The sequence below is a fragment of the Hylobates moloch genome, unplaced genomic scaffold, assembly GCF_009828535.3.
Source record: "Hylobates moloch isolate HMO894 unplaced genomic scaffold, HMol_V3 SCAFFOLD_14, whole genome shotgun sequence".
Classification (NCBI taxonomy): Eukaryota; Metazoa; Chordata; class Mammalia; order Primates; family Hylobatidae; genus Hylobates; species Hylobates moloch.
The window spans coordinates 56,845,879-56,865,389 of NW_026652289.1; the positions used below are offsets into that span (position 1 = coordinate 56,845,879).

Here is a 19,511-nt window from a genome sequence, read left to right on the forward strand (position 1 = left end):
AGCCCCACCAAACCAGCAGAGTGGGTGCCAACCTACTCTGCACAATATAATTACCTGGGGGAGACTTAAAGAAATTCATGTGAGATTGCATCCTGGGCGTGGAGCACACACCTGAAGACTTCACTTTAAGCTTCTCAGGTGAGTCTAACGCAGCCTAACACAGGACCCGTGTAAGCGGGTGGGCTGATGTTCTATCTAAGGCACGTCTCATTCTCTAACTGGCCCGGCTCCACCTCAAGCACCCAAAGCCAACGTCTACAAGCTGCTGACCTCTCAAGGGTCCGAGTTTTATTTTTAGAGGGGACTATTTGTAGGAGAACAGAACGTGAATAAGGCCAGAAAAAGCACACGCTTGTCAACAAAGCAGGTATTTCAACCAGTTTATTGTCTGAGTCTTCTTTTTAGAGGGGGCTATTTGCAGCAGAACAGAACATGAATAAGGCCAGAGAAAGCACAAACTTGTCAAAAAAGCAGATATTTCAACCAGTTTATTGTATCTTTACAATAATAAAAATAAATTAGTCACACACAAAAATAGTCATTTTTGCTGAAGAGAGAACAGACCATATTTACTCACATAATTCGCCTTCTACCCTTCACCTGCTTACATAATAATTTAACACTGTAAGGGGGACATGGAGGTGATGGAGTATTTAGTGGGTTCCTTGCTCCTGGCTGTGCAGTTCACAGGCCAACCACAGGCCTTGGCCCCAGCATCCCCAGCAGGGACAGTGGAAGTGTCAGAGCAGTAAATGACACCACTTCCCTCTCAGCCTCCCCCTGTCCCCGCCAGCCACCTGCCTCATCCACGGCTCTAAACAAGTCTGCCGAGCAACTGACACTGCCAGTCTAACAATGGGGACAAAGCAGAGAGAAAGGGATAACAGACGCCCTCCCATTTCCTTCTCCAAACGTCTGTGGATGAGGGGAAGGCAGATTAGATGAGGAAATATAATATTTAAGATGAAAAAGTAGCAATCAGGTTCAGGTACAATGCTACCTGAATGAGTCGAAAAGCAGAGTAATTTATATTTGATCTTAAACCTCAGGGAACTGGACTAATTAGCATACTAAACAATTGTAACTATGGACTGAGAAAAAGACATCAATCATCGTACAGCGACATTCCAGGAGGCTGGGTTAGTATGATCAAATGCTTTCACACAAATGTGGATCGCATATGTAAATAAATACCTATCAGGTCCCTTTAAAATTAACACATTCTAAACAATAGAACTATTTTGGTGTAGTGACTCATTCTGCAGATAGAGTTCAGAATACATATTTCCTATAAACATCTTGTATTTACAGAGAACAAAATAATAAGTTATAACAAAGTATATCCTTCTGTCAACTGAGTCGTGGGGAAGGGGTCAAGGCAGGGGGTGTTAGTTTGTGTAGCAGGTGGCTTCCCTCTCGCAAGAGAAAGGACTGAGAAAGTTGGCTGGAAGTTTTCACCCTCTTGTGGTCACATCCTCAGCACGATGGACACCCCCCATCATTATCTGCTGAAACGAACAGGAATGGGGGGTGGTTCAGGGTGCAGGGAGTTACTTTGCCCCTGCAAAGGTGCAGGAACTCAAGGTGAGCTGAGAAAGAGTGATGGTATCTATAAGGTCCTAGGCAAGCCATGGCTCTGCTTCCACCACGGTGAGTGACCCTGGGCAGGCAGCCCCCCATCCTGCCGCTCAGCTACTCCTCGATGCAGACGGCGGCTCTGAGCAACTTGCCAGTGTTTCTGTGAGACATGAGGCCACATTCAGCTCAGGGTTCCAGTCCCACAGTGGGCTCCCCATGGCTGACAGGGTGGCAAAAGTCAGAAACAGAAAGTGCATAGCTGTGTACTTGCCTTCCCCCACCAAACAAATCACCTAAAGCTCTTCTACTTACAGACTCCCCTAAGCCCCGAGTGGGGACGGCCCTGGGCATCACGTTGCCCAGCCAGATGCTTGAATCCCCTCTCCAGCATCCCTGGCAAACGGCCTCTGCTTCCACCTCCAGTGATGGGTGGGTCACCACCTACCACAGTCCCTCTATCTCTGGAAGGCTCCAACTTGTGAAAAGCTGGGTCTCTGCAGGAGCTAAACTGTGCCTCCCTGTAGCTTCTCTGTCCTGGTCCTAGGAGAGCTCTCCTTGTGCCCTAGTCACTTCTCCAGCCTAAGGGTTCTCATGAAGTCCTTCCCGCTGTTCCTGAGAGTCTGCACCTTCATCAGGCCGGGGCATTGATAAACTGATGTTATAGATGATCGGTTTTCTTCTTAAAGTATGGTTCCAGCAAATGCAAACAAAATGTGATGTGACCCTCACCAGTTTTCTCCTCACGTAGCCTGCATGTCTGTGGGTTTTCTTTTTGCATGGTTCCATCCACTTTGACTCACATTGAGCTTAGTCAACTGAAATTCTTGCCTCTCTCCCACCTTGTATTTACATAGTTTTTCGTTTTAGTCCAAATATAGGACTTTATGTGGATTCTTGGTGAATTTTTAACATCCAAGTTTTATTCTAGTCTCCCTGATCTTTTTGGATCCAGCACGTGTCACCCAAGCCATTAGCTCTTCAACTTCATGTCATCCATACATTTTGTGAGGAAGCCATCAATATTTTCCCATGTAAACCATATTAAAATGTTTTATATGGCAAGGATCAAATAGTAGTCTCCACCCACAAGGCTGATAGAGATTATCCAGCCTGTTTTAAGGGAAGTCATGTTTCTTTTTACCACTTACATTTATGTCTTCCTCCTCATTAGAAAATTGATATTCCAACTATAAAGTGGCTATCCGGATTAAAAAAAACCTCACAACATTGGTTTAGAAAGGTCCTGGTAATATCTGGATCTCTGCCACATAACTTGATGAAAATATGCCAAACTCGTGTCTTCTCTTTTCTGTCCCTTTGTAAGGCCATTCTTTTTAAAGCAAAAAGAGTGTTGAATGCTAAATACTTTGAGAATAAGTAGATGAGTACATAAGAAAATAAAGAAAAAACCCTCCAAGAACTCTGGGCCAAAGAGGTAAGGTAAAGGGACAGGTGGGCACAGTGCTGAGAACTCTTGTCATGTTCTAACTCCCTGGAGGCGGGGACAGGCTGCCTTGCCCTCCCTGGGGTCCCCAACAGCTTGCAGGCAGCGGGCACTGAGCATGCCTTTACAGAACTGAATTGACTCCCTCTAGTGGCTGGCTTTACATGGCTTTTTTTTTTTTTTTTTTTTTTTTTGGTGTTTTTTGTTTGTTTTTTTAGTTGCAGTATTTCTTAGGCCATCCCTTTTCTACAGAGAGAACCGCAAGTCATCGTGAGGGTGGAAAGAATTGATTGTACTAAATGTCCTTTGCCTAGGCTGCAAGAGGCACAATTTCCTTTTTCAATGGATGAAAGTAAAACGGCAAACTATCTTTGTTTGGACTTTGTTGACTTTTGTGAGGAAACCATATAACAGCTTTAATATCTAATTTTAAAATTCAGAGCAGGAAACAAGGCAATCCAGTACGCAGGCCAAAAAAAAGCCAGCATCAAAATGTAAATTTCAATTCCACATTACGGCCAGTTAAAGAACAATGGGAAGACCAAGAAGGAGATGGCAGCGACAGAAGAAAGGAGAAGGGGAAATAATGGGCACTAAGAAAGCAGAAACAGACATATTTGGAGGGCGATGGCTACCGAAATCTGGGCTTTTCTTAGATCCTCTCCAAGGAAAGTTATCACTGGAAATACCCAAGGCCCTGATTGTATGCATTGTGCTAGGGAGAAAGACATTCAGATGCTGAAATAAAAAACTAGGGAATTAGTAACAATTGAATCTCTAAGACAAATAAATTGATCAAACTATAATAATAATCAAACTTCTAATAATGTATAACTTCTCCAGACATGAACTCCAAGAATAGCTCAATGGTTTGTTGAAAAAAAAAAAGAGACCCCTGGTATATGCACTTTCTCCCCCAGGGATACATGGGGTTGATCCATCGGCTCCTCCTCAATTGCACAGTTGGCAGGCTGGCCATTCTCATGGAGGGTCATTCTCCTTTTAAAGAATGGTTAGGTAACCTTCAGCAGCCATAGGGCACTTTAGACATAAAGAGACAAAGCCATCACTGACCCAGCCCAGCCATGAGAATTCCTGAGTTGGAAGAACCAGGATGTTCACCTCCCACTCAACAGATAATTCCCTTTAAGGACAGAGCGCTCCCTCATGTGTGGTGGCCCTTGCCTCTGTTGGGCGGCTTTGATGGCTAGAAAGTGCTCCTTTAACTTGAGCTAAAACAGCCTTTCTCTCTTCCACTCATTGATCTTACCCTGCCCTCCAGCATGAAAAGAAAACCTCTTCAGATGACAGGCTTGCTTGGCAAGATCTGAGAGCAGCCGCATACAGGAACAACTCCCCTCGTGACAAGAAGCAAAATAAGTGGCGAGTGGAAAGAGCAGGCCCTGAACAGCACTGGTCAATATGCTTGGCCTCTCTGGTCTCTTTTCACTTTGTCGGTTTGGGAGCCTGGGCCTCTGCCAGGCTGCTTATCTGTAGGAGTTCCAAGAGAATCAGGAGATGGGGATGCTTTTGGGAAATGATGCCTGGGGCTCCCCAGAAGAGAAGCTGGAAAGCTACCCACAGAAAGGCCAAATAGAATTTCTGAAAGCCCCAGGTTAGTGGAAGCCTAAAGAGCGTGTCAGGCCAGGTTGCCATACTGCTTCCAAAAGCTGCAAACCATCATCACAGTAGCAGATTTGTCAACTAAAAGAGCAAATGGGGGAAACACTTTGCTAAGAATCCAGGCTTGCTTTAAAAGGGAAATATGCCCAGGACCAGAAGACAAATTTTCTGTAAGTTTACAATTTGTTTAGCTTGCCATTATTTCTTAATGGGTAAAACATACATATATTCCTCTTAACTGGTTTTCGGAGGGTCCACCTTTCAATATGCACTGCATCCTTCCAGGCCTGCGGCCTCTGGAACTGGATAGTTGGGGGAAGTGAATTGGAAGAGATGGGGAAGGGTCCACAGCTCCTTGTCCCAGGCCAACTGCATTAATGCAGATCTTGGTGCTCAAGTCTGGGGGTGGGGTGTATGGACTGTGTGTGAGTCATGGGGGAGGGGAGGAATTTGTGGCCACAGAGGGAAATTCATAAACAAAACCAGAAAGACCAGAAAGAGACTTTTTCTAATACAGCAGTGTTTTGGCTGGGACAGGCTGGCCGGACTCTCCAGGGGCGTGGTGAAGAGCGTGGGGCAGGCGGCTGAAGCAGGGCAGAGCACAGGCCGCAGAGCTGTGTGCTTCACAAGTTGGCTCTGTGGTCGGGAAGGCTCCACGGCCATAAGGACCCTGGCCTTTGATTCCCTGGGAGGAACAGCACTTGGAACGGAGTCAGAATTTCAGGCAATCACCTGGTTCCCCCAATGGCTTTCTTGTCTCACGGACAGTTTAATAAAGCCGGCAGAGTCCTGTAACTAGGATCTGTAACTTTGTGGGGAAGGGCAAGTAGGAACAGACATCCAAAACAACTGAGTGCTGGGATAAAGGCTTGACCGGAAAGATTTCAGGGGCCTGGGCTTTGTTTGCTTTCTGGGAAACTTCTCAGTCTCTTGGTCAGAAATGAAGCAGCACCTTTCACATCTAAGGACAGGCCCCAGGCTGGTTACTGGTAGATGACTGGGGTGGGGACTCAGCTCTTTCACTGGATGGGTGAATATACCTGGCAGGTCAATTACCTAAGTTGAGCCTCAGTTTCCCTGTCAGTAAAATGGGGATAATGAGTCACCCCCTGCCTCCCATTCTGGGATGTTGTGAGCTGCTAAGGAGCTAGTATCTGTGAGTACACCTGCTAAATAAAGCACAACATTCATGTGAGATATCTGTGTCATAGGGCAGGAAAACAGTCGAATGTCTTTGAGAATGAAAACAGGCACAGCTGGGCTGAGGTCACAGAGGGATGCACGCGTGTCAGCAAGGCTTAGTGGGGCGCTGGGTTGGGGGCACTGCCTTCTTGGACTCTCCAGGGCGCTAAGTTTAAAAAGGCCAGTAGCACCAGGGACGGGGCAGCGCTCAGTCAGTGGCCCATCTGCTGACTTGAAGGTGCCAGATGGGAGCAAGGCTGAGAGCTCCATGTACTTCCCACTGCTTGACTTTCAAAGGGCACCATTAGCAGGTGCCAGGTCCAAGGAGGGGATCCTCAGTACATGGTGATGCTTAAAGGACCGACGGTGGCTTTCAAACATCCTGTGTAAAAAGCCCCTGGGTACCACGGGGTGCATTCACCGGAGGCAGGGGTGGTGACTAAGTTGGTTGGCAGCGCCTGGGCCAGGGGACCCGCGGTGGAGCAGCAGCCAGCCAGGCGCACTGCTGAAGCCCCTGGGAAGGCAGTGATGCTGCCCTACTGATGGGGGTGCAGGGGTGTTATCTGCTCCCCAGGAAGCCCGTCTGCCTGTTGGCCACACGGGTGCAGGAGGCACAGCAGGCGGTCTTGTAGTAGTTGTAGACACAGAGTCTTGCCTGGACCACCACGTTGCAGTTGTAGTACTTGTCCTTGCAGTTTTCATCTGCAGCGAAAGAGAACGAACAGAAGACTCCCTGAGCACAAGAGGCAGCCTGGACCAGTGGGAAGAGAAAGGGCGGTGGCTGTGGCTTTAACTCCTGCGCTGCTGTTTATTACCATTGTGGGGTGTGAATGTGTGCCAAGGGCTCACAGGTTTTTCTCTTCCTTTTAAACATTATAAGGGAAATAGGTATAGAGAATAAGTTACTCATCTGTGTCCTCACTTCTCTCTGATCACTTCCTCCTTCATCCTCATCACTCCAGAGGTAATCAGAAGTCCCAAATTTGACGTTTCTTATCCCCAAACATTTCTTTACACTTAAACTCTATGTGAGGGAATCCCTCACCACTCTGTGACATTTAAACATAAAAAGGATACATATTGTATAAGCTCCTTGGCAACTTGCTCAACACTGAATTTGTGCAATTCATTCATATTTAATGAATGCTATACATATTTTCATTATTGAATTTTCTTGTATATATAATCCACAATTTAATCATTTTCTATTGATGGACATTTAAGTTGGACATTAATCCAACTTTTTTTTCCAGTGCAAACAATGCTTTTAAGTAGTTTTGTTGCCATCTTTTGCCTGGGCCTTGCTGGATCATAAGGTATATCCAACTTTGCTACATACGGTCAGTTTGCTCTCCAAAGTCGGTATAACTGTTTATGTTCCTGTCAGTGAAACAGAAGAATTCTCTTTTTGCCATATGTTTTAGTTTTTGCTGAGCTAGTGAATGTGAAATGATTCCCATGTGAGGCTGAACATATCATGCATATTGGCCATTGAGGCTTCCTTTTCTGTGAATTGCTTTTCCGATCTTTTGCTCATTTTCTGCTTTAGTTAACTTATAAAGAATTTTCGTGAATCATTTTTTAATCTAATGGATCTGATCCTTTGTGAGTCAGGTTATATGTGCTCCAAATATCTTCTTTAGCCTGTGGCTTTTCTGATCACTTCGCTCCTGGTGTTGTTTGATAAACAGAGATTTTTAATTTTAATGTAATTGATATTATAATATGTTTTCCTTTGTGGTTTGGAATTTTTGGTTTCATTTAAAAAACCCTTTTGTATTCTGAAATAAAATATAAATTTCCCTGTTCTCTTCTAAAAGTTTTAAAATGTTCTTTTCACATTCATTTGACTAATCCACCAGGAATTAGGGTTTGTGGTGTGTATGGTATGTGTAGAATGAGAGAAGGAAGTTCAGTTTTCTTGTTTTTTTCTTTGTATATGGACAAACAATTGTCTCACGACCGTTTATTGAATTGTTCATCTTCTCCCCACAGATTCATAATGTGACCTCCCTCATATATCATGCATCCTTCATATGCTTATTTCTGGGCTCTCTATTCTGCTCTCCTGGCTTTTTCTAATCCATCCTTGTGCCAATATGCCTTGATATGTGGTAGGAAAAGTCCCTCAACATGGTTAATCATCAAAACAGCCTTGGCTCTTCTTGGTTCCTTGCTCTTGCTCTTCCACATAAACTTTCATTTATTTTATTTATTTTATTTTTTTGAGATGGAGTCTTGCTGTATCATCCAGGTTGGAATGCAGTGGCTCTATCTCAGCTCACTGCAATCTCTGCCTCCCAGGTCCAAGCCTTTCTCCTGCCTCAGCCTCCCGAGTAGCTGGGATTACAGGCACATGCTGCCACACTTGGCTAATTTTTTTTGTATTTTTAGTAGAGATAGGGCTTCACCATGTTGCCCAGGCTGGTCTCCCACTCCAGCTCAAGTGATCTGCCTGCCTTGGCCTCCTGAAGTGCTGAGATTACAGGCGTGAGCCACCACATAAACTTTAGACACAGGTTGTCAGATTTTTCTATGAAAAACCTTGCCTGGATTTTGATTAATATTGCTTGAATTTATAGATTACTTTGGGAAAGAACTGACAATATACTTCTCAGCTGCTTGCATTTTAAAATATTACTCATAAATATATTTAGATAATTTTTTGTATCATAATATCTACCATCTTCTTTTTTGGGGTGTCTGTATTTTGTCCTATGTGCTGGAACATAATTAAATAAGTCATTTCCTTCTATTTATAGAAATGTAATTGCTTCCAAATTTTTTTTTTTTTTTGAGATGGAGTTTTGCTCTTGTTGCCAAGGCTGGAGTGCAACGGCGTGATATCGGCTCACCGCAACCTCCGCCTCCCAGGTTCAAGCGATTTTCCTGCCTCAGCCTCCTGAGTAGCTGGGACTACAGGCACGTGCCACCATGCCTGGCTAATTTTATGTATTTTTAGTAGAGATGGGGTTTCACTGTGTTAGCCAGGCTGGTCTCAATCTCCTGACCTCGTGATCCGCCTGCCTTGGCCTCCCAAAGTGCTGGGATTACAGGTATGAGTCACGCACGGCGCCCAGCTTGCTTCCAATTTTTGTAAATTACAAGAAATTGTACGGTTCATTCGTTAATTCTACACAATTCATTAAGCCCCCCCCCCTTTTTTCTTTTTCCAGAGATGGGGTCTTTCTGTGTTGCTCAGGCTGAGGTGCCGTGACTGTTCATAGGGGCAACCACAGTTCAGGTTCCTGGGCTCAAGTGATCCTCCTGCGTCTGTGTCCTGAGTGGGTGGCACACCCGATGAGCCCTATTCTTTGCATGTGTGTGCATCTTACATTGTGCAATATAAGTGCAATAAGTGGCTGAGATAGAGCCACTGCATTCCAACCTGGGTGATACAGTGAGACTCCATCTCAAAAAAAAAAAAAATTAAATAAAATAAATGAAAGTTTATATGGAAGAGCAAATGTATATTGCACAATGTATATGCACTTACAAGTGCAATATACATTTTTGAGAGCATATTTTTAGTATATATTCCTAGAAGTGAAATTAAGTCAAAGATAATGGGCGCTTTGTATCTTGATAGATATTGATAAAATTCTCTTTAAAAAGTTTACACCAAGTTACAAGTTGCCACTTGACCATATATCCCCCCACGAGGTTGCCAACACTGAACATTGTCTAATATTTTAAAAGTTTGCCAGTCTTATGGAAAAACATGGACTCTCATTATTTTTAAAATTTGCATTTCTGATTACTAGTAGCTTGGGCATTTCTTCAGCCTCTTGTGGTAGATATTTTTTTTTTTTTTTTTTTTGAGACAGGGTCTCACTCTGTCACCCAGGCTGGAGTGCAGTAGTGTGATCATGGCTCACTGCAGCCTCGACTTCTGGGCTCAGGTGATTCTCCCACCTCAGCCTTCCAAGTAGCTGGGACTACAGGCATGTGCCACCACACCTGGCTAATTTTTATATTTTTTGTAGAGAAGGATTTCACCATGTTGCTCAGGCTGGTCTCAAACTCCTGGCCCAAGTGATCCACTGGTTTCAGCCTCCTGAAATGCTGGGACTACAGGTATGAGCCACCGCACCCGGCCTTGTGGTGAGTTTGTTCCTTTCCTTTATGCTTTACAAAACTGGACCACTTGTCTTCTTTTAAAAATTGAATGAGTGCTGTCTATATTGGGGATTTAATTTTCTGTCTACTTGAGTGACATTTATTTGATTTTAAGATGCTATCAACTGTAGGATGACTTAATCATGTCACTCTGGGATTAAATGAAAGATTATATGCAGACTTCAAAAAGCTGACAACAGCACACATGTACCCATGCACTCAGGTACCATTTTCGTCTTCAGCAGCATCATGAAAATGTGCACCTGAGCCTTCTTTTCCTTCAGAGCCTACACAGATTCTTGCTATCAGCAGCCCTCTGGGATACACCGAAGTGTGTGTCGTAACTCTGGCTTGTGGCCTGGATATCTTTAGTAACTTTGGCATTGACAGGTATAATTTTGAGGCACATCAAAGAATACCAAGGCTTTGCCTACATCTTCTGTTTTGTTAATCTCATAGTTTCCCTTTTTTCTCTAGTTGGATTTTATATAATTAGAAGTTAGACAATTTCCCCCGCTTGAAAAGATACCATAGACAAACATAGAAGACAAAAACAGTGGCAACACATTTTGTAGCATATTGTATTAGTTAGAAGCCTTTGACATAGTGAGGAGGCAGCTGAGTGACAGCCCTTCAGAGTACATGATTTGCTTATGCCAATCATTCCTAGCTTTGAGAATTACACAATCAATTCCAAGGACCTGGTGATTTTGATTGTCTTTAGTTATATTATCTGGCCTGAGACAAACAGGCAACTTTGTGTATAATTTTTTTTCTTTTCTTTTTTTTGAGACATGGTCTCACTCTGTCTCCTAGGCTGGAGTGCAGTGGTGTGATTGCACCTCACTGCAGCCTTGACCTCTTGGGCTCAAGTGATCCTCCTACCTCAGCTTCCCAATTAGCCAGGACCATGGGCATGCCCTACCATGCCCAGCTAATTTTTAAGCGTTTTTTGTCGAGATGGGGTTTCCCAGGCTGGTCTTGAACTGCTGGGCTCAAGCAATCCTCCCATCTTGGCCTCTCAAAGTGCTGGAATTAAAGGTGTGAGTCATTGTATCCAGCCCAAGATACTTTCTTCTAGCATTTTACAGACTGTTTTCTCTGTTAGAGTCTTTAATCTATTAGACATTTATATATTTTATATTTTTAAAGGGATCTTCAGTGTGGTCTCAATACAATGGAAGTCTCTCCTCTCCTCATTTACTTATCATTCACCCTTTATCAAACTTAACTTTCCTTTATAAAGGAGTCTGTTTCAGAATTCTGCATTAAGACATTGGTATACATTGGTATATGGTATGCCTATATCATATATTAGGTTTGTGCAAAAGTAAATGCAGCTTTGAAAATAATGGCAAAGGCCGGGCGCGGTGGCTCACGCTTGTAATCCCAGCACTTTGGGAGGCCCAGGAGGGCGGATCATGAGGTCAGGAGATCAAGACCACGGTGAAACCCCGTCTCTACTAAAAATACAAAAAAATTAGCCGGGCGTGGTGGCGGGCGCCTGTAGTCCCAGCTACTCGGAGAGGCTGAGGTGGGAGAATGGCGTGAACCCGGGAGGCGGAGCTTGCAGTGAGCCAAGACTGTGCCACTGCACTCCAGCCTGGGCGACAGAGCCAGAATCCGTCTCCAAAAAAAAAAAAAAAAAAAAAAAAAAAAAAAAAAAAAAAAAAGAAAATAATGGCAAAAACCACAATTACTTTTGCACCAACCTAATAGTTTTAGTTTCTATAGCTTTATAATATGTTCCAATATATGGCACATACAGCTCCCCTCGGGAACCTTCTTTTATCATCTTTATAGTATTGAGTGTTCCCATTCAGGAACATGTTAATGTTTCTATCTATTCACATTTCCCTTTATATTCTATAGCAAGGCTTTCTTACTTTTAATTATTTATTTTTTCTATATAGATCTTATAAACTTGTTAATTTTCTTCTTATGGAATTTACGGGTTTTTCTGGTAGCTACTGGGAACAGTCATCCCCATAACTTTAGTCATGGGTCATTGCTGGAACATAGGAAACTTTTGATCATAAAGCATCTATGCTGTAACTGACACATCTTCCCTGGGATAGGAAGGATGTTAGGTCAGTATATTAAAACCTTCCATTTGGTCCACAGCAGGAGGAATCTACCCCATGAAAGCTTATTGATATATTAATACATTTCCTTTGATGTTATTGCGAAGACAGAAAATATGTTCTTAGCAGACTGTGAAAAAGCTACCGAAGGGGCTCGGTGCACCTCCATTCTGGAACCAGTCCTGATTACACCTGGGGGTGCATTCTGAGTAGATTTCAAATTGGGCTTTGGGGCATCCAATATGCCTCTGAAGATGCATCTTCACCCACCTCACACTTCCTATCTGCCCAATCTATGTGCGAGGTGCCTTCTTCGGTTTTCTGGCTGTACTTGAGCTCCCCTGCTGGGATGGGCCCCTTCCTCATGAACTGCAGCCCATGAAAGGGCCTAACCTCCCTAATGCTCTCCAATGCTTTCCTCCAGGAAACTGGCCCCTATTGCAAGGGTGCAGGTTGGGGTCTTCTGAATTGCAAGACTGCTGTTCTTTGCAGGACTCTGACCATTGTGTGGCCTAGATCTTCCTGCTGTCACTCCCCCTCCTTGAGTCTAGTCACTGCATCTCTCTGGACTCAGCTAGCACTACGCCCCTCTGAGAGATGGTCAGACCCTCCATCACTGTCTCTACCAATTCTTGGCCTCCTCCCCTTCCTCCCTTCTCTGCCAACTCCCTGCTAAGGTCCCAGAATCTCCCCACATGGTCCAGCCTACACTGGTTTGCACCGACAATTAAAAGTTGACATTTTACTACTTTGACCTTAAGGATGATAGAGCCAAATCTTTGAAGGCATTACCATTTTAATCAATCCACACTAAAGTGTGTCTCTTGGTGGGTGGCTTAGACAGCCATCCTTGCTATGAATGATCATCTTAAACTATGAAACTTATAATACCAAAAGCGCCTTGACCCTCTGAACTCCATGACTGTGTGCAAGGTCACAGAAAGACCTAGAAGAGGCTTGTTATTGTTACACCAGAGAATTTGACAAGCTTAAAAAACACAAACATTTCCCCCATGATTGAAATCTCTACTTACCAACTTCAGGGACACAGTCCTGAGGGTTACAAGATTCTCTCTCTTCTGGTTTCAACTGAGGGTCACAGAGGTTACTTAGAGTCATGTCATCTGACAGACACCGCACTTCCCGGACCCGAAAGCCACCCTGGCAGCTCTTGGAACACTGCATGGGAACAAAGGGAAAACATCAGATTTTTGGGCAGACCAATAGCTCAGCAGACTGGAGAAAGAAAGAAGACACTGGAAAATCTCAAACATTTCCAAAAGGAGATAGAATATGAAAACAAACTCCCATGTACCTATCAACCAGCTTCAACAATCAGCAACTCATGCCAGGTGTGTCCCATCCATATCCCCAGCCCTCCTGCTCCTCCCACTATTTTGAAGCGAATCTAGCCATCTGATCACTTCTTCCATATAACTCAGGCTGTAGCTCTAAAAGACAAGAACTCTTAACAATTACCACAGTATCATTATTCTACCTAGAAATTACAGTAATTTCTTATTCTTTTCAATATAAACTCAGTGTTCCTACTTCCACTTATCTTGCGAATCCTATAGATTTTTTTCGTTTTTGAGACGGAGTCTTGCTCTGTCACCCAGAGTGGCGCGATCTCCGCTCACTGCAACCTCTGCCTCCCAGGTTCAAGCAATTCTCCTGCCTCAGCCTCCCCAGTAGCTGGGATCACAGGTGCGCGCCACCACACCTGGCTAATTTTTGTATTTTTAGTAGAGACGGGGTTTCACCATGTTGCCTAGGCTGGTCTCAAGCTCCTGACTTCAGGTGATCTGCCCACCTCAGCCTCCCAAAGTGCTGGGATTACAGGCATGAGCCACCGCACCCAGCCAAGATTTTTTAATACAGATTTTTTTCCTTTAAAATCAGGATTGCAGGGCACAGTGGCTCACACCTGTAATCCTAGCACTTTGGGAGGCCAAGGCGGGTTGAGCACGAGGTCAGAAGATGGAGACCATTCTGGCTAACACGGTGAAATCTTGTCTCTACTAAAAATACAAAAAAATTAGCCATGCGTGGTGGGGGGCACCTGTAGTCCCAGCTACTTGGGAGGCTGAGGCAGGAGAATGGCGTGAACTCGGGAGGCAGAGGTTGCAGTGAGCCGAGATGGTGCCACTGCACTCCAGCCTGGGCGAGAGTGAGACTTTGTCTCAAAAAAATAATAATAATAATAATAAAAAAATAATAATAATAATCAGGATGTGATCTGCATCAGGTCTACAAGTTGCAGTTGGTCAGTAAGTCTCTCACAACTCTTTCAATCCATAGGTTTCCCTTCTACTGTCTTTTTCCTTCTTGTACTTAAAAAGTTTTTGGTTGCAGCAGGGGGTTGGAACTGAGTCATTTGTTCTGTGGTTTCCCGTAGTCTGGATTTTGCTGACTGTGCTCCCATGGTGTAATTCGTGTTCCTCTATGCTCTGTATCTCCTGAACATTGGAAGTTGGACCTAAAAGAGGCCTTAACAGGTGCAGGTTTTTTTTTTTTTTTTTTGTGAGACTACTTCCGGGGGGCTGCCTCTCTTTTGGGGATGTTAGTGGCCACTGATGTTCAATGCTCAGATCCATTAGTTTATTGGGGGTTTAGAATTCTAATTCTAATTCTATCATATTCCCTCAGCACCTTTACTCTTTGGTTACCCAGTGGTATGTTGTTTAAGAAAGACAGCATAAACACTTGAATCTTTCCCTTCATTTACGGGTTTTCATAATAATAAGTTGGTTCCCTAACATCCTATAATGATGACTTATCAGTTTTTTAAAGTATTATAAACTTATTGTAAATGGATGGATTTAGACACATATAATTTGCTTCATCCAATCTATTATTATTATTCTTACTGATGCTCAGTGGCTCACAGGAGCCTCTACAAGTTGGCTCTGGGATGCTTTGGACGTGAGCTCTGTTGTGTTTAAGAACTTCCTTGCTGCCTGCTAGGAAAAGATATCCCAGCCTAACTTACATATATGCTGCCCCAGATCTGGAAGCGGCCACCCCCTCTGAATCCCTAGATTGGTCACTGATTCTAGACTCTTTCAGTGGGTGAAATTAGAAAAGATTTTTAGAAAGATAACTCAATTTCTAAGTTTATACTGACACTTCCAATTCAAATTCAGCACAACAGGCTTTTTATTGAGGCCTTAAGCCATACAATATCTATCTTATCTATCTTGTATCTGTATCTACTTTCTCCTAAGTTTGAACATCCTACTTCTCAAGGATATTGGGGCTAATAGAATTATACTATCATCTAATTACTCATTTACCTTCTCACACTTATATGCCCAATCATCATACCCAGTACAACACTATCACCAAAAATAGGATAATTGCAAACAGTGTGAACATTTTTCTGCAGTAATTTTTTTTAGGGATAGAATGTCAAATTACTATGTATTAAAGTCACTCGCAATAGTGCTGATGCCACCAACTGGAAACATATTTAGATTAATTTTTTCATTGTATTTTCAGTTCTGGGGGATTGCTTTTTTAAAATTTAATTTTCTTTTATAGTTATCTAAGATATTTACTTAGTTCCAAACTCAAATTTGTAAAACAAGGTACATTCAAAGAAGTCTAGCTTCCATCAGTATTTGCTATTACAGTAACCATTTACTTCATATTTTCTAAATTTGCATCTAAAAATTTCCCTTTTTGTGGTATACAGATCTATCAGTTTTGACAAATTCATACAGTTGTGTATCTCCTACTGCAAACAAGACATGAAATAGTTTCATTGCAGACAAAAAATTCCCGTGCTGCCCCTCTGTGGTCAGATTGGACAGATGTGGTCACCCCATTCCCCAGCAGGCACTGCCTGGCCTTTGTCTCTGTAGCTTCTCCTTTTACAGAATATTACATAGATGGACTCATACAACATGTAGTTTTTGGAACCTGGCTTTTTTTTTTTACTTAGCAAAATGCATTGGAAGTTCATCCACATTTTTGTTGCTGAGTTTTTTGTTCCACTGTGTGGATGCACCATGGTTTGTCCGTTCACCTGCTGACGGACATTTGGGTTGTTTCCAGCAGGTGTTTTTGAAGTTTGTCTCCTTCAACTTGGCCTGGTAAGCATGGTTCTTTGTAGACTCTCCAAATCAGATGACAAAAGAAAACTGCGATCTGTTATTGTATCCTCAAGCCTTAGTCAACATCAAAATAATTAAATTCCACTTCCCAGAAGTTGCCAGAAACCTTTCAACCCACCTCCTTCGTTCCCATCTACCTCTGAGATGTGGTTTGCTACACAGCCAAACGGCTGTTATCACTGGAGCAGACAGACACTTTTTGGAAATGGAATTCTCAGCTTTTATTCATGTATTTTCTAAGCAAAATTCCCTTTTATCACCCTTGATCACTGTGAGAAAGGCTCTGACCCCCCTAGTCTGGGCTCACTACAGCCTCTGCTCGAAGATCTTTAGTGATGAGAAGCAGAATGACCCTTCCCCCACTTCCCACTCCGACCCACAGAACTATGCCAATAGTCACCTGGGATGGGGCCCTCAGGAGGTTTTCCGGTCACCTGGAATGATGGTGAGGAGGTTTTCCATTTTAGGAAGTTTCTTGAAAATGACCTCTTCAACTTGAAAAAAATGAATCTTATCACTATATCCATCCTTTCCCCTTTCATTTCTTAGTAACTTATTTCTGTATTTATCAATCTCTCTCTTTCTTCATTTACACACTATTTCCCTCCTTACAAAAAGGATTTGAAATGACTTGAGAAAGACTTAGAGGGCCATAAGATTTAAAAAAAGTGAGAAAACTAGTACTAAAGGAAGATAAAAGTAGGAAAAAGAAAGAAAAGCCATGGGAATATTAGCACATAAAATCTACTTTGCAGGATCTGGTATACCAGGTGAGGCATAATTTTGGCTTTGAGCTTCCTAGTAGCTAGTTCAAATAGAAAACAGAATCAGTCCCACAATCCATAATCCAGAATGTCTATAGGATTTTAAAAAACTGTATACACACACACACAAACACAGAGAGAGAGAGAGAGAGTGAGAGAGAGAGTGTGTGTGTGCAATGTAGTAATTAAAAAAAATTTTCTTTAAAGATGGGTTCTTGCTAGTTGCCCTGGCTGGTTTCAAACTCCTAGCCTCAAGTGATCTTCCCACCTTGGCCTCCCAAAGTATTGGGATTACAGGTGTGAACCACCATGCCTGGCATCAGATGTAGTACTTTTATCAGCATCCTTGAATCCTCAATCCTCTATGGCAGCATTGCTCAAAATGCAGTACAAAGACAACTCCATCCAACACACCTCAGGAACTTGCTAAAAATGCAAATCCTCGGCCACAGTTGGCCCAGAGTTGGTCTTGTCAAACAAGATCCTCAGATGATTCCTATGCACACTGAAGTGTGAGAGTCACTGTTTCTACAATTTAGAAAGCAAGATCATCTATGTCTCAGGCCTTCCCCACAAAGCAGGCCGAGTCACGGGGTACCCCAGCAGCCACCACCTAAGGTAGATTGCTGTAGGGAATCTCTTTCAGGGCTGAACCCAGTGCCTGGCCAAGAGGGGTCTATAGGAGTTCAGCTGGGGGACGCTGTGCCAATGCAACCTGCATCAAGAGCACCATGTCTTACCATGCTCCATTCGGTGCTAAACCATTTGGCTCCGCAAGGCTTGAGGTGGCAGGATTGCTGGCTGGGGGGTTTTTCCAGGAAAGAACACTCAGAGGGGTCCAGCACTTCAAAGGTGTCTGCATTCTTTCTAACACAAATCACCTCCCTCTGTTGCGTCCCGCTCCCACATTCGATGGAACACTGCAGAAAGAAGCAGAGAAAGATGAGTGTCACGTGATGGAAAGGGGGCGGCAGCTACTGTCCATCAAGGGATGCTTATGATGGGCACCTTCAATTCTACCACCAATTCTGGGAGGAAGAACCCATGAGAACTTGGAAATGTTTCTGGAGAAGTGGCATATGGATTGCAGTTTCCTAACAGTTCTGTCCCCAAATGCAGACTAGGTGCCCTGATTGTCATACCTGGAGGATGCTGGTCACTAAGATCTTGTTGTCTTCTGTGCTGAGAGGGAAACAGTCTACCATAAACTCTCCTGCAGGAACACATCAGCCAGGTCATTTCATTGTTTCTGTCCCGTAGACTCTGACACCTCTCACAGGAGGTAAGACAATGAACTGACATTCTTATCTGTTATTCTCTTAGGAGGTGGATATTGTGACTGAATGAATGCCTAGACTTTGCACACCTGTGAACAACCACAGCTGAGGAGAAGACCTAAGACTTGGGAAAAGGTACCCTATGGTCAACCCTCCCCTTCCAACAGGGCAGCCAGCGGGAACTGTGACTACAGAGCCCAATCTTCTTGTTTCCTAATGTGGTGCTGAAATCTGCACCATGGGGTAGTGACCCCACAAAGAAGCCAGGCAATTCCATATGTTGGTGCATTTCATTAGTTTATGGAAATAAAATGCATATAACTGCTCATAAATCATCCCATTTAGTATCTATTACTTTGCAAAATGTTTTTTGTTCATGTTTGGTTTACTCAATACTTTTTTCTTTGTTTTTGAGACGAGGTCTCACTCTGTCACCCAGGCTGGAGTGTAGTGGTGTGATCATGGCTCACTGCAGCCTCGACCTCCTGAGCTCAAGTGGTCCTCTCACCTCAGCCTCCAGAGTAGCTGGGACCACAGGTGTGCACCACCTTGCCTGGTTCGTTCGTTCTTTTTTTATTTTTTTTCTTTTTGAGACAGGATCTCACTGTGTCACCCAGGCTGGAGTGCAGTGGAGTGATCTTGGCTCACTGCAACCTCCACTCCCCAGACTCAAGTGATCGTCCCACCTCAGCCTCCAGAGTAGCTGGGAATACAGGCATATGTCACCACGCCTGGTTAATTTTTGTATTTTTTTGTAGAGATGGGGTTTTGCCATGTTGCCCAGGCTGGTCTTGAACTCCTGAACCCAAATGATCTGCCTGCCTCGGCCTCTCAAAGTGCTGGGATTATAGGCATGAGCCAGGCCTTGCCCGACTAATTAAAAAAAATTTTTTTAGAGATGGGGGCCAGGCGCGGTGGCTCACTCCTATAATCCCAGCACTTTGGGAGGCCAAGGTGAGCAAATCACCTGGGGTCAGGAGGCTGAGGCAAGATAATCACTGGAACCTGGGAGGTAGAGGTTGCAGTGAGCCAAGATCGTGCCACTGCACTCCAGCCTGGGTGACAGAGCAAGACTCCGTCTCAAAAAAAAAAAAAAATTTTGTTTTTAGAGACAGGGTCTCATTATACTGCCCACACTGGTCTCGAACTCCTGGCCTCAACCAATCCTCCTGCCTCGGCTTCTCATTGTTCTGGGATTACAGGTGTGAGCCACTGTGCCCAGCCTCTTAATACATTTTGATTTAAAGTTGTAAAGCTGTGGTCTATGTACTTTTATAGACTTTAAAGAATCTACTACCTTTATAAGAAGCCTGCAACAGGCC

General features: G+C 43.7%; 1 protein-coding gene across 1 annotated transcript in view; it reads right to left on the reverse strand.

Moving 5' to 3' along the window:
- Nucleotides 1–332: 332 nt before the first annotated feature.
- Nucleotides 333–19,511, reverse strand: part of THSD4 (thrombospondin type 1 domain containing 4) — a 663,778-nt gene continuing 644,599 nt past the window's right edge. Inside the window, exons 15-17 of the mRNA XM_032174674.2 lie at nt 17,653–17,832; nt 13,065–13,209; nt 333–6,529 (exon numbers count right to left, since the gene is read on the reverse strand). Coding sequence (XP_032030565.1) covers nt 6,387–6,529; nt 13,065–13,209; nt 17,653–17,832 — 468 coding nt within the window. The 3' untranslated portion in view covers nt 333–6,386. The remainder of the gene's footprint in view (nt 6,530–13,064; nt 13,210–17,652; nt 17,833–19,511) is intronic.